This window comes from Falco cherrug, chromosome 1, assembly GCF_023634085.1.
Source record: "Falco cherrug isolate bFalChe1 chromosome 1, bFalChe1.pri, whole genome shotgun sequence".
Classification (NCBI taxonomy): domain Eukaryota; kingdom Metazoa; phylum Chordata; class Aves; order Falconiformes; family Falconidae; genus Falco; species Falco cherrug.
This window is the reverse complement of record NC_073697.1, coordinates 82849637-82863495: the sequence shown is the minus strand read 5'-3', so window position 1 is coordinate 82863495 and position 13859 is coordinate 82849637. Positions and strand designations below refer to the sequence as shown.

The window sequence follows — 13859 nt, the reverse complement described above, 5'->3', positions numbered from 1 at the left end:
TTACTTAACTGTACCTTTCAAAGGACAGAGAAGTAATTTTCTCACAAACATGCTGCAATAACTCTTTGGCCTGACATTTACTTTTCTTGATCTCAGCTGGCACGAAGAACTGTGATTTTTAAACAACTTTTTGTTTTACTGGGCAGTGCACCAAGGATTCAGTCCAGAGAGGGACTTAGTACCAAAAACCAGAACACCTCCGTGCAGGCACTTGGACCTGAAATGGAAATCAGGCCCGATGGTGGATGTCTAGGCCAGGCACTTCAGAGGAGTCTCCAAAGCAGCTCCCACTCTCAGCAGAGCGCTCTGCAGATGAGCCAGTAAGAAATGCCGCAAAGACAGATGTAACAGAAGCCTTGCGCCTTTTGGGGCACCTCATTTGGTGCTCAAGGGCATCTTGCCACTCTGGAACTGCAGCTCAGACTCTCTCTGGAAAAGCATGTACCTTTCAAGTCTCTACTGTTGGAAATTTTTTTTTTGTTTCAAAACATATCTAGCAGAGGCATTAACTTGGGAGTCCTACTCAACTACACCTCTGCTCAATTTCCTCTTTGTTCTTACGAGGTGTCAGTCCACATGTTTCCCCTCTAGAGAGTGCCATAATACTAAATAGTCTGGGGGAAAAACTGGACTAAATTGTGCTCTCATTTGCTGGTCTTTCCTATTTCCTATATGGCAAGGCATGAACATGTCAACTTCACACCTGTAAATAGTCCATAATTTGGTGATTAGGAAGAGGTCCTGAAAGATACGAAGAGATGGAAGCTTGATTCTCCCAGAGGTGATTGATATTGAACTGGGGTAAGTTCAAGTGATAATGTACTGTACATGTGTATCAATGCTGACCATCTGCATGGAGATCAAATACTGCAGCAAGTCTCATGCAGAGGCATAGTGCCATTTCTCTTGGGATCACACTAAAAAATACTGAGCACCAATGGCAGACCAGAAAAGCTCCATATCTAGTCATTAAATTACATAAAACTGCTGAAAACATTGCTCATTTTCAACAATGCTTAAAAAGAAAGAGACAGACCTTGAGGCAGGCCATGCAGAGTCTGAACGGCATTTGGAAAACTGTTTAGTCAGGGAGATCTGATCTTGTCTGCACTGGACCCAACATTAATTCAGGATACAAAAAAAGGGAAAACTAAATATAATCTGTGAAATTATTTTAAAATTCCACTGTTTATATTCCTAATTGCTGATAAAGTCCCATACCCTTGTTATCTCATGCTCAGACTTTTCATCATCAGTTACAGCAAAAGCGTGCCATATCCCTGAAGTCTGTCTGTTAGACTAAAATTACAAGTTGGAGACTGTATCTATATTTAATATACCTGTGTTTATGTGCACTATAAAGCCAAAAAGTTTAGATCTAAAGTGTTCCTCATATCTGAACATATTTGAATGCTGAAGCACATTCAAATAAGTGACCTTGAAGTATGATACTAAATTTATCTACAGACTTCAAGGCAGTGTATTATGTATGCATAAGAAAAGGCGTATGAAATATTTTTTTGTTGTTATACAATAGTTTCCCACTGTGTAGCAATATTATACACAGAGATGTACACTAGACACAAGTATGACTCACCATGGCTTTTCTTCCCTTGCTAAATATAGGTTTGTAAACTGAATTTAAGTAGGCTTTTTTTTTTTATTTATTTCATCTCTCAACAGAAGCCAAAAACCACAGTGGTTTCTTTCCAGATAGACATTCATTTTTAACAATAAGATTTAGCAAATATAAAAAATTCCCAATTATTTAACAGAATATTAAAGCAGCCTTGCTGAACTGGATTATGTATTTGCTAAAACGTGACTATTGTCAGTACTTTAAACATTCTAATGTAAATAGCATAGAAAACATGAAAAATGTTTAACTTTCTTGAAAATTTCTGCAGAAAGGAAGGTTTCATGGAGAGTAGAACTGGATTCTAGAGCTTAGTTTTCATAGAGAATTCTGAAATTTATCCACAGGTTTAATGAGGATGCCCTTAAATGCCACTGTCACCTATCCATTAGATGCTTTTCTGAGATTAGTTAAAAGGCTTTACCTCAAATGCTTGAAAGGTTAATCCCACATTGTAGTTTTCTGACACTGTTATTTTCCACACACATTCCTTCATTGGTCTGTAGTCATCAGGATAATTGGGAGACTGGATCTGGCCTTCATTTTTGTGGATTTCGCCTCCACAGATAGCTGATGAAAGCATAAAATTCTTATTGTCAATAATGACATTTTCTGTTTGTCATGCCTAAGCTGACATTTATGCTCCCCCTTCTAGAATGAACGGTAAATTATTCTGGAGAAGACTCAAAAATTTTACCAAGTACAAATTATTGAAAACACAATCCATTTAAACTACTATACATATTTCAGTTAGTGAATATAATTCAGCATTTCTAATATCTCTAAACATGTCTATAATGCGCAGGAAGACTTTGGAATCACAGTTAATCTGAACCAACACATTTTATAGAATATATTTAAAATTTCAAAATTATTAAATTTTACTTTATGTTCACCTTTGAAATACATTTAATCAAAATTCTTCATTAATATTTACTAACCTTTAGAAAGAGACAAATGAGACAGAAATCTCATATTCTATAATAATCTATGTATTTTAACCTGCAGTTTACCACCGCAAGCTTACAATGAATTTGAAGAAACATCTAATAAAAATAAAAAATATTTTCAGGAAAAATAAATGTACTTTTCAGGGCCCATACTGGTAATCATGTAAAGATCTGTGAATATCAACTAAATAGTACAGTTTACTACCACAGATTCAATACTTGAGAAAACAGGCCCTATTTTAAACAGGTGAATGTTGACTTGCTAATCTACTCAGTGTGTGGGAGTGTCTCTATTAAGTTTTCCATATGCTCTGGGATTAAATCAGACTTTTCTGAAGAATAAACAGAAAGTACTCAAAGAAATCTCTCCACCCACTAAGTACAAGAACATGCACATTTAGTTAAACAACTGGCAAAAAATGTTTATGACTATTATTAGTGGTGTCCCTGGAAAAGAGGTCATCTGAAATCTGATCATAGGAAGATTTGCAAAATGTCCTGTCTAATAAGTTAACACCTAATGTCTCTTTTCTTAATAAAATACCTATTTCATATTAGGTTATTTGCCTTTTTTTTAAAAAAAAATATACAGAAGTATCCATTTAATATTTTTTCTCCATATTAATATTTTCCTTCATAATCAAGTCTTCAGTTCTATATCAATCTTTAATGCTATAAGAGGCTTACCTTCATAAACTGCTGCAAAACCTTTCCCAACCCAGTTGCTGCTGCTGCGGAACTCAATCCACATCCTGCTGTCGGAGGATGCAAGGACTTCTGGCAGTTTGTCACCGCAAAACCTGCCTAAAAACATGCAACTAGTAACTGCATTTTCTGCTGCCTCTGAAGCCAAATGCTGCAAACATTTATACAAGTGTTTAACATTATAGGCAGGAGCAGCATAACCACTCAGTGGAACTATTCACATGCTTATGGTTAAGCACACGTGTTTCTGCAGATCAGGACCTAATACACAAAGACTTTATTATAAAGCTTTCAGTATTTCTTTTCATAGCAATCAGGCTCGCAAGTCTAAGTATAAAACCTTAGGAGAATTAGGTAGAAAAATTATTGCTATAGATTGTTTCTACACATATAAATCAGGCACTTTGGAAGGGGAAAGAGAGTACTAATCTTAAGAGTGGAACATAATCTAGGTCACAGTAATACTGCTCATTGTGTCTAAGGGCCAAAGAGATTTAAAAACTAACATCCAAATGACCCTAGACTATATTATCCTCTTAAATTCAGCCAAGGTAGGTGAAATTTCTGTTTGTCTAGGTGACAGAGAAGGGAACAGAAGAGTAATTACTGTCTGGTCTTAACTGTTTCTTCGTCCTTTTCTTTTCAAGGCCAAGAAAATAGGCACTACTGTTAAAAAGCAGTCTTTTGTATCTGCTTCATTTTCTATTTTTTCTGCTTTTAAAGTGTGGCTGTTAGGACCCTAACAAATAGTTTTAGTCTTCATTCTAAAAACAGCAACAAAACTGACCCAAGAAGCTGGAGATGTTCATGTTTCCTATAGCCTAAAATCCCCAGTTTCAATCAGAGAAAAATCACAGGATGTCAAATTGAGCCTCTGGACCAGGCATTATGGGGTGTGAAATGTCCCATACTAACCCTCTGAATTTAGAAAAGGAGGGCTTCAGCTTCCTGCATGTTAGTTGCAACTCTAAGAATTCATTATTGCTTTGCATGTCTTTCCTCTGCAAGACCAGGGAAGAACAAGCAAAGAAGAAATAGAAGTGATCTTCTATTCATGATTTTAAAAGTACAGGAACAGAGCTCATAAATACCACTCTACACCGGGTGCTCTCAGCCACAGCACAGTGTTCATGACGTGCTCTTTGGATTTCCTATCACATGCTCTACAGACTTGTCTGTATACTATTTACCCATTTCTGTGAAAAAAACTATGGCAGCTTCATATTTCAATATCCATAAGCAAAGCAAAAAGTTGCACATTTTTTTAGTTTTCACCCTTCCACACATGCAGCTTTGTAACAACTAGCTGCAATGAAAGGAAGGCTTGAAGTCAAATGAACGGCTTATTTGAGGCCACTCAAGAGTTTTCTACCACCTCCAAGTTTAGATACATTCTAGACACCTAAAAACCGAGAGGTTAGTTGTGGGTTCAACAGCAGGCCACTGACTGAACTCAGCGAGTACGGTAACTACGGGCAGTGCAGCATTCAACAGTTGCATACCAAGCAGAGGCGATTTTCTCCAGTAGCCATCCCTTACTTCAATATAGTCGTACCAACAGAGACTGCTCTTGTAAAGGTCCATGGTGGTGAAGTTTAAAACAATCTGCAGAGGAGAACACCTAATTAAATCACATGTGGTTAATACTAGAAAATTACTCCAACATTCTGCAGAACAGAACACAGTCTGGTCACCTGTAACAGGGTTCCAATTACTTAGACAATTAATTTCTCAATGATTTCTTCTAGTAAGTAAAAGTTATTTGGGAAAATTACAAGTTCTTTATTTACTCTTACATATTTGAGCAGATTCACAGACTACTCACATTTAATTGCCTACAGGCAGCTTTCACTGAAGAATAAAAATTTGAGAATGCTAATAAGGTAAAATAATGTGCTAATGTAATTTTAAATATGTTATTTGATAATTCTCCTGCCAATTGCTCTTCCATTCCATTCTGACTATAATCAGCACAGACAGCTGTAAAAAAAAAATTGCATTTTATTTTGGTTTGTGCTTCCTTCTACTACTGTTTTAACAAGATAATTTACTTTCAGACAAGTTAAATATTGACAATGGTGGACAGTAATGCTGAAAGCAGTATCACTAGAACAAATGATACACAGCCCCTTAATGACTCTTAATGATACTGTAATAAAGCTTTATATACAGAAATCTGAGTTCTGTGGATGTCTGGAACTTTTGAACTTGGACTCCCAATTCTACTGAGCAGATCTGTAAATAGGCATATTTTCAATACTTAATATCAGGACTAACCTAGACCATTACATTATCCCACTTTGGTTTAGAAATACTAATCCTAAACTGCCATAAACTTACACTTTTAACACAGGAATAGGATTCATGCTGGATCACAGGATGACACAATAGGTACAGTTTGGACCCTGGCTGACCGGGATAGTCTTAGCATCATGTCCTGCAATTTCAGGGGTAAGTCCAAACAAGATCAAAAATCACTTATATTTTGTATTGTAAAATCATTGCCAGTTCATACCTTTCCACTGGATTTAGGTGTATTTGGAAAAAGAATTATTCTTCTTCCAAAAGAGTTCCTCAGTGTAGATTAATAAATATTTCAACCTAACTAAAAATCTTTATTCACAGATGAGCATAGAAGTGGTTTTATTTTTAGCTTTGATCCTAGAAACTCACAAGCAAAACCTGCTATTATAAAGCGAACATGAATCGCTGCACAGTAGCAAACACCTCACAGTGCAAAAACACATCTGCACGGCAGCCGAGGGAGCGGTGACTGCCGGCTGGGGGACAGGGGTTACCCCAGTGGGGTGGGGGGAGTGGGCTGCCTCCAGCTCCTCTGCAGGCACCTGTGTCTCTTCAACCACAACATAGTACAGTATTAAACCTGAAAGGCAGAACTTTTTCAGACTGTAACTTTAAGAACATTAAAACTATTAGCTATTGGAGTAAGCTAAATTTAAGATAACATACAGCTCCATGGTTTGGGTGTGTAGATGATGAAGACCATCTTTCATAGCAAGACACTGTATGTCTTAACATTAGGCTAGCAAGGCGTTGGCCTTCACTTACTTTCCACAGCATATAATTAAGTACGTCCATATGAGCAATTACATTCTCTCAAACATCTCATTTTCAATGGAGAATGGGAAACTTTTTGACTTAACCTTAAAAGCTGTATATTCCCCCATCCCGTAGCGCTGACACCACTGACTGGATGGAAGACCAGCTCGCAAGTGATTCTATTCAGCTTTCACCTTTACTGCCACGATGCCATGGGAAACAGAAAACTTCTACAAGACAACACACAAAATCCAACAGCCAGAAGTCCTGTACAATGAAGCACATTATGCTGGCAGCCACAGCCTATTGGGATGAAGGTATGGGACACGAAGTATGCCAAGGAGCATCAGGACAGCACTGAATAAACGAATACCTGTTCTGATGGTTCGGTATGGCCCAACAGTTCTATCCAGAAGCTGCTACCACAACCACAAAACTTGCAAAAGCATTGCTTAAACAGCAGTCTGCCTCTAGCACCGTGTTCTCCATGGGAACATCCCACAAACAGCTCTGGTACATTTTTAGGGTAGCAGATGCAACAAATATAGCCTGTCCTCTCTCTTCTGGCCCCTTCCTTCTGTCATTTTAGGGCCACAAAGGGAGGCAATAATATAATCTCAGATCTACATGCAAAGAATGTCTGCTTCAATGTTAGTTTGATACTTTGGAAATATATTTAGATAATATTAACTCATATCCAGGATGCCATTGGCACTCTGAATCACAAAGACCTATAACAATGAACAGTTATGAAATTGTGTGGTAGAGTTCATTCCTGAGCTCAGAGATTAAAATGGACTAATCTGAAATCAGATGCAACTGCTGTGCAATCCTTCCACTCTGTTGCAAAAGAAATTACAGTAGAAACGAATGTATGTAAGGAAGACATGTTTCTTACACTGAAAGGTTTGAAGTAATAGATATTCTAGTATCCTCAACTATTTTTCAATATAGGCTCCATCTCCCGGAACTTTAAAAAACAAACCAAGCTACATCCTAATGAAAACGTTTCAATTAATATCTTGCATTATGTAGATAGGGGGTGTCTTCATAAGCATGGAGTTTAAAAAGATGAAAAAATTAAATGCTCACACATTTAATCACTCAGTGAATTAGAAAAATAAAGAATTTTTATATAGAAAATGCATCAAATCACTGCTTTCAAAGCCAGGGAAGGTAGGGAATTGAACAGGGAGAAAGAAGGGAGTGCTGCTTATGTCTTTTGGGAGAGTGTATTTTTGGTGAAAGCCAGTAAGCAAACCATCCAGACAGTCCACTGTTGAACTCCAAGGATTTGAACTTCCAACTTTGAGACATCCAAGATTTGAATTCTAGATCTTCTATATATCTGCAGGTTCTCTGAGCTAGACTTTAAGACTCCTTTCCCACTCCAGATGCAGCTAGTCAGGTTAGGTAAAACAAATTTCAACAGCAGAGGGACAACTGGCATGATTCAGATAAGCACAGCACACACTCTGAATGTACTCAACAAAGCAAGCACTACAGTCTGGGTTTCTACCTAACAACCTCTATCTTCAATTCAATTATTGAGCTACATCTTTCTTCAGATGGCTCTCATTCTTCCCTTGCCAGTTTTTCACCAGGGCCTTGGTGGAGAATGATTATTTATTATTTTTTTTTAGATTTTGCAAAATAGGAAGAATGTCTTTTTTCCAGTGTTACTGAGAAAATGACAAATCTTTCAACATCATACTACTCAGTTTCCATACTATTGCACTTTTTACCTAAAAATGGCATGCATCAAAGCACAAAGACTCTCAGCTGGCATTCACTAAGCTACTACAGTTGTGTCCATCCACATACTCTCATGCTTCTTTTAGTCTAACAGCAGCACCTCCCGCTTCGACTTCCCTGTCTTATTTCCCGGATGCAGACTTCCCACGCCATTCCTTTCCAGAAAGGGAACCTTACAACTCGCCTCTTTTCTTCTGCCTACTGCTACACCTCTCAAACTTCTTCTAGCTTATATGCATCCTTTCCCAGATGTCTAACCCACAGGGCATTTTGCCTTTAATACTCAGGCACACCTTCAGGGACATGTACTAAAGAAATAAATGCACAAATATTGTCAGAATTCCAAAACCGCTTACCATGTTATTCTCCATGAGAAAAATGCAGATCTGGCTAAAAGCACAATTGTCCATACGCTTTCCTCTGCTTCGTTTTTTTTATTATGTTTCCAAGTGCTATTTGAATCTACCTCTGAGGGTGGCAAAAAGGTTCTGTATATTCTCTCATTCACACAGCAACTCTGTCTTCTGTCTGTCCTTTGCAGGCTGTTCCTTCTCCAGCTTGTCCTTCAAGTAAAGAGGCCTCACCAACTACAATTGTTTTGATCTTCTCCTCAGCTCATCCACTTTGCAGCTCAGATTCCGTCTAAACGCTTACCTTCTTTTTTTCCTGGGTTTCTCAGATCATAGGTAAGGCATCTCTGCATTTAGCCATACTACCTGAAAATCCTACTGCCCTCAGCAGTCTCCTTGTCCTTTTCTACTGCAGCTGTGCAGGCAGAGAGGTTTACAAGGGGAAGCCTTTTTCTCTGCCCAGATGAGATGTAGACAGCTGGGTCAAGGTCAGGCCACCTTCCACAGCTGCTTAAGCTAACCCAGCTGGCTCTGTTGGAAGCAAGTTATGGAAGCCACATCACATACCTCCTTCATTGGCTCAGTGGCGTAGAGCCTGGAGGTCTCTCACTAGTCTAGCCACAAGTTTTCCATTTCCCATGACACAGCTGAAACACCAGACTTCTCTCTTTTTCATTTGGAAATTTGCATTTTCTAAACATTAGTTGCCAGGATAGACTTGGGAAAAGGATGGTTTTATTTAAGTGTGATCGTGTCATTGTCTCAAAATGCGGCTACCTAAATGGAAACCATTAAAATTTAATAAGCCTCCTCAATGGGCCCCACCTTTGAAATTGTATGAAATAACCTTCACTGCCTCTTCTTACTCTGACCTGCCAAGGTATTTGATGATACAGCAATTCCTTAACACTGACCAGAATTCATTAGCTGTATATAGGCAGAACCCCCAGTCTGTCACAGCATGATTTCTGGTCGGGAACCAAACAAGTATAAATATATTTAAGATTCTGACTTGAAATTCTGCAAAGTATTAAATAAAGCTGCAGAGAAGGTAGAGTTTGTTCAAGGGACAGGATGGCTGAAAGTCTTCATAGGAAAAACGATCAATGGGTATTTGTCAGCACAGTTAAGGAATTATTGATTACACAGCAGATTCAATCGTGCTACTGCAGCTTTGGAGAGAATATATCCTATCTCCTACAGCCTGGGATAAGAAAGCACAAAATAAATAGCAAACACCAGATAGTACCAAGTTTTCTGCATATGGCATTTTTTCCCATACCAACCAAGGATTTATCTGTCTTATTTTAGCATTCGTGTAAAACATCTAAAAAAAAAATTAAAGTAGCGTAACCTGTTCAAAAAGGAGGATTAAAAAACCCCCCACAACACTGGCATAGTTGCAACTCCCTATGCCAACAAAATTTCCACACACCAGAAGGCAGGATTCACACTGGCAGAGGTCTTACAGTATTACTAACACCATCCTCCCCCAGAGATTTTTGTGTGTATAGATATACTGTGTACAGCCATTTACCATATAGACTTAAATCCTGACAGAAAGTAAAAGGTGAATGAACTGCCTGGTTTTAGCAATAGGTGCACATACATTTTAGGTTGGGCTGGCAATTTATGGTGCCTACCAATAAAAGGGACGCTGCAGCTAACGTGTACCACTGCAGTGCCATCCTTCACCGAATTTCCTGCCAAAGATTGGAAGTGCCTGTACCTGGAGAAAGCAGCATGGATAAACGTCCTTTAAACTATGCTCAAACAGCACAATGTTAAATGTCAATAAAAGAGAGGCAAGAACTAGACAATCTGGACTGATGTTTTTCCAGTTTATTTTTAGGTGACTAAAGTGCCCACTGACATTTCCGAGCATGATGTGATGTACTTATAATGCACTCCAACCTCCACACAACATTCCTGACATCCATCAGGGTCAAAGCAGATAACAAAGGAACAAGAATTTAAATATATTATTTCCCTTTCATAATATGAATATGTTAGCGTCATTCACTGAGAAAATTTGGGGTGAAGCATAATGAGTGTCCAACGTACAGCGATACATGCGTTAGTTAAAATTTAGACCTCATTTCTGCTGTTGTTCACATCAAGTACTTGCTGCAAATAGGGTCCTTTATCTCAAGGCAGACAATATCCTATGGGAACAGCACTGGCAAAACAGACTTTGACATTAGCAGAAATACCATCTACTTCATTCTTGCTGAACTATATGGAGACTATGAGAGCTGGAGGTCAGAACACTGCCTTACAGATATGACTTGTCACGTCAAATTTCAATTAGAAAATTCTGTTTAGCCTTTTTCCCCATTTGGAGCAGGAGATATGATGGGAAGGGAGCCAGTCTTCTTACAGCGCTGACTTCAGGACAGCAGTTCTCCCCCATTAAGCTTTTGTACAGTATGACACAGCTCCAGCGGTGGTTACAATCTCAAGACATAATGGTATCACAGATGTATTACAATTACACTAATGTCCACCGAAAGGCTTACACAAAGTTGGAGTATGATATGAATACTTAAGCATGACCATTTTCTAGCTCATATATTAATATTGTTTTCAAAAGCCAGTAACAATTGTAGATGAACGCTGTATTTTTAAAATTTTTTTAACTGAGGAATAGAAAAGAAACCTAAGCCATTTTTGTCGTTATCACAGCAGTGTCTAAGAAGCAACACAAATAGCAGGGACATAAAATTACCTATCTAGATTAACTTGCATCTTTTGTGCAAAGCTTTTCTTATTCATCTGTTTTCATTTGTTTTTCCCTGCCAACCTGCAGAGCCGCCCCCACCCTCCCAGCACAGAGCATGTTTATTTTTCCTCCTGTTTCTGGCTCTTGCCCAGAGGAAGAAGAATGCTTTCCAAATGACTTTGCTTTCACCCCCCACAGCAGCAAATGCTCTTACAGCTCCTAAGGATCTATTAGCACATTAAGAACATATATTCTTGGTGTCTAACAGGACTCTGACCTGAAAGAAACACGGAATAAAGCAATCCAAACAGGAGAAAACTATGTCCAACAGCGAGTGCGAGACCACTGACAAAACTGACTGAAATATCTGGAGGTAAATGCTGGGTTTCCTCTTTGGACTCTCCAGGGGCTTATGTTACTTCTATATTTCACTCTTTCAGCTGTACTTGACCGATTAATATCAGCCACTGTTTCCCACAAAGAAACTTACATCCTTTTTTCTCCCCCTGCATTTTTTGTCTCAGGTGAAACTTCCCATCACTCCTCTCTATCCTTACTTATTTAAGCCAGTAATTTAAAACAAGATTCAGCTAGCATATTTTGAAAGTATAGACAAGAGAAACAGGTTTTGCTTTCATTAAGATGGTGCACTTCTCTCCCCAAGCCAATTTTCCCACCACCACCACTTTTTCCTCTAAAACTGATGCCAGGAAAGTAGAACTACATGCACTAGAACCAACACCAGGGAAGACCTGCAATGACACTTTCTTTACCCCATGATGTTACTGTTTCACTTTAAAAACATGTCACTCAGCATACTCAGACCTTCCTTAGGCAGAGCCCAGCTATCAGCCCCACACAGCTCAGTCAGCTCGCGCAGTCCCGTGCTGGAGAAGAGACCGTTCAGGAGCCTGAACTACCTCTACCACCTTTACACCGAACCACCAACTGAATCGGAAGTCAGTTTTGAAGGGATTTCATGATGCAAACGTGTGGCAGATGGAAATCATGCCTTGATTTCACATGGGCAGCCACCAAATAGATCGTGTCGTTCTATATGTCACAGACCAAAGTCAAGTCAATATGACGTAGTACACGGTCCCATTTTTTATGGCATAACGTTGTTTTCAGTTGTTATGTAAGCTTTAAACTTAAATGAAAAGCTAAAGAAATGCAACATTTTAGTTTGAAAATAGTATCTGTTTTTAGTAGAGGAATGTCAAAATACCTTCTCGCCCGGGGTCACAGAGATTCTCCATATGCAGTGTGTGTAGGAAGGATAACCATTTGGAAATCCTGGAGAAGAAAAGTTGCCTGTAGATTCCTGCAGTGTTTCTCCACAGGCTGAAAAAAACCCAGTAAAAATATAAAATTGAATGTGCCTAACAGGAAAATGCATCTTTCCAATATCTACTCAGAATACATTTAACTCACTGCAGATGCAGAACGGAAAACAGACTAGTTATTTTACAATTTATTCAAAACAATGATTTTAAGTCAGTCTGACATTCATTCTATTTACACAGAATGTTTTTATTCCATGAACTATTTCACTTGTGTGCTGTCTGCTGACATAACCAAAATTACAGCAGTCTTAAAAATGTCATTGCTGTCAATCAACTGTACAATTATACATATAACTTTACTTTGGTGGGAAAAAAGTACAGCATGATTGGCACCACACTGGAATTTCATCAGTGGTTTCATTTAACTTAGTACTTTGCCCACATGAGAGACTGATCTGACCTAAACTCACTCATTTATATTGGTATAGAAAACCAAAGCGTATATTCAACAAAAATCTCTTGCAACAGTGATTTGTAGAGATATGAGTAATAAAGAAAAGCAAATGTGAAGTGCTAAAATACCAAAAGCTTTTATATTCGTTATTATTGAAGCTTTTAGCACCCATATCTCACTTGTCAATCATGCTACTAGCTGCTGGTGGACTGGTTAATAATTCCTCTTCACACTAAAAATACAACATTGGAAGCTCCTGCCATTCTCCACCACTATAACTGATTCTGGTAAGGGTGTCACACCTCAGTCAGTCATCTCTTTCAATCTCAGTCAAGTTGTTTCACCCACCAATTTTGCAGGTGTGATACGAGAGATGTGAATTTGAGAATATTATCCCATGACTGACAGTGTAATCAGATCTGCATTGCTTTCAAATTACAGCTACCACTGCCAGCAGGTGAACTACTGTATCATCAAAATCTCAATGAATTATAAATGATCTGGAAAATTTTTAAATAAAAGGGGACAAAGGAAGAGATTGTTTGTGACAGACAACACAGCTGTAAAGCCTGTCTGGTCAAAATGTGTCTAAAATGTAATCTGACAACTAGGCTGTAATATCAGGCATAAATTACATTCAAGGCATTAAATATGCTCTCTGACGCTGAAATGGTTATTGTGAAGAGGTGAGAAAAGAAAGACTGGTGCAGCCTCCAAAAAAATTTAAAGGCTAAAGTCACAGTCACCACGTCCTTTTGGAATGAAGCAGAAAAAAAAATATTTTCCTCCCCTCATTTATGAAGTGTGGGTTTATCTTTAAAAAGTTGCAGGCAGCCACAGCAAATGACACATACAAAAAAAAGGTATTCAGTGCTAAATAATTATTTCTGTACAAAGCACAAAGCCTTTTCAGTGAAAAGGCTATATCCATAATTAACCAC

The 13859-nt window shown here is 38.3% G+C and overlaps 1 protein-coding gene across 2 annotated transcripts in view; it reads right to left on the bottom strand.

Moving 5' to 3' along the window:
* TLL1 (tolloid like 1) overlaps positions 1–13859 on the bottom strand; it is a 139879-nt gene that overhangs the window by 34161 nt on the left and 91859 nt on the right. For both annotated transcript variants that reach the window (XM_005444566.3, XM_055727976.1), the window contains 4 exons: positions 12407–12522; positions 4794–4896; positions 3274–3390; positions 2061–2206 (listed from right to left, as the gene is read on the bottom strand). In XM_005444566.3, coding sequence (XP_005444623.1) covers positions 2061–2206; positions 3274–3390; positions 4794–4896; positions 12407–12522 — 482 coding nt within the window. The remainder of the gene's footprint in view (positions 1–2060; positions 2207–3273; positions 3391–4793; positions 4897–12406; positions 12523–13859) is intronic.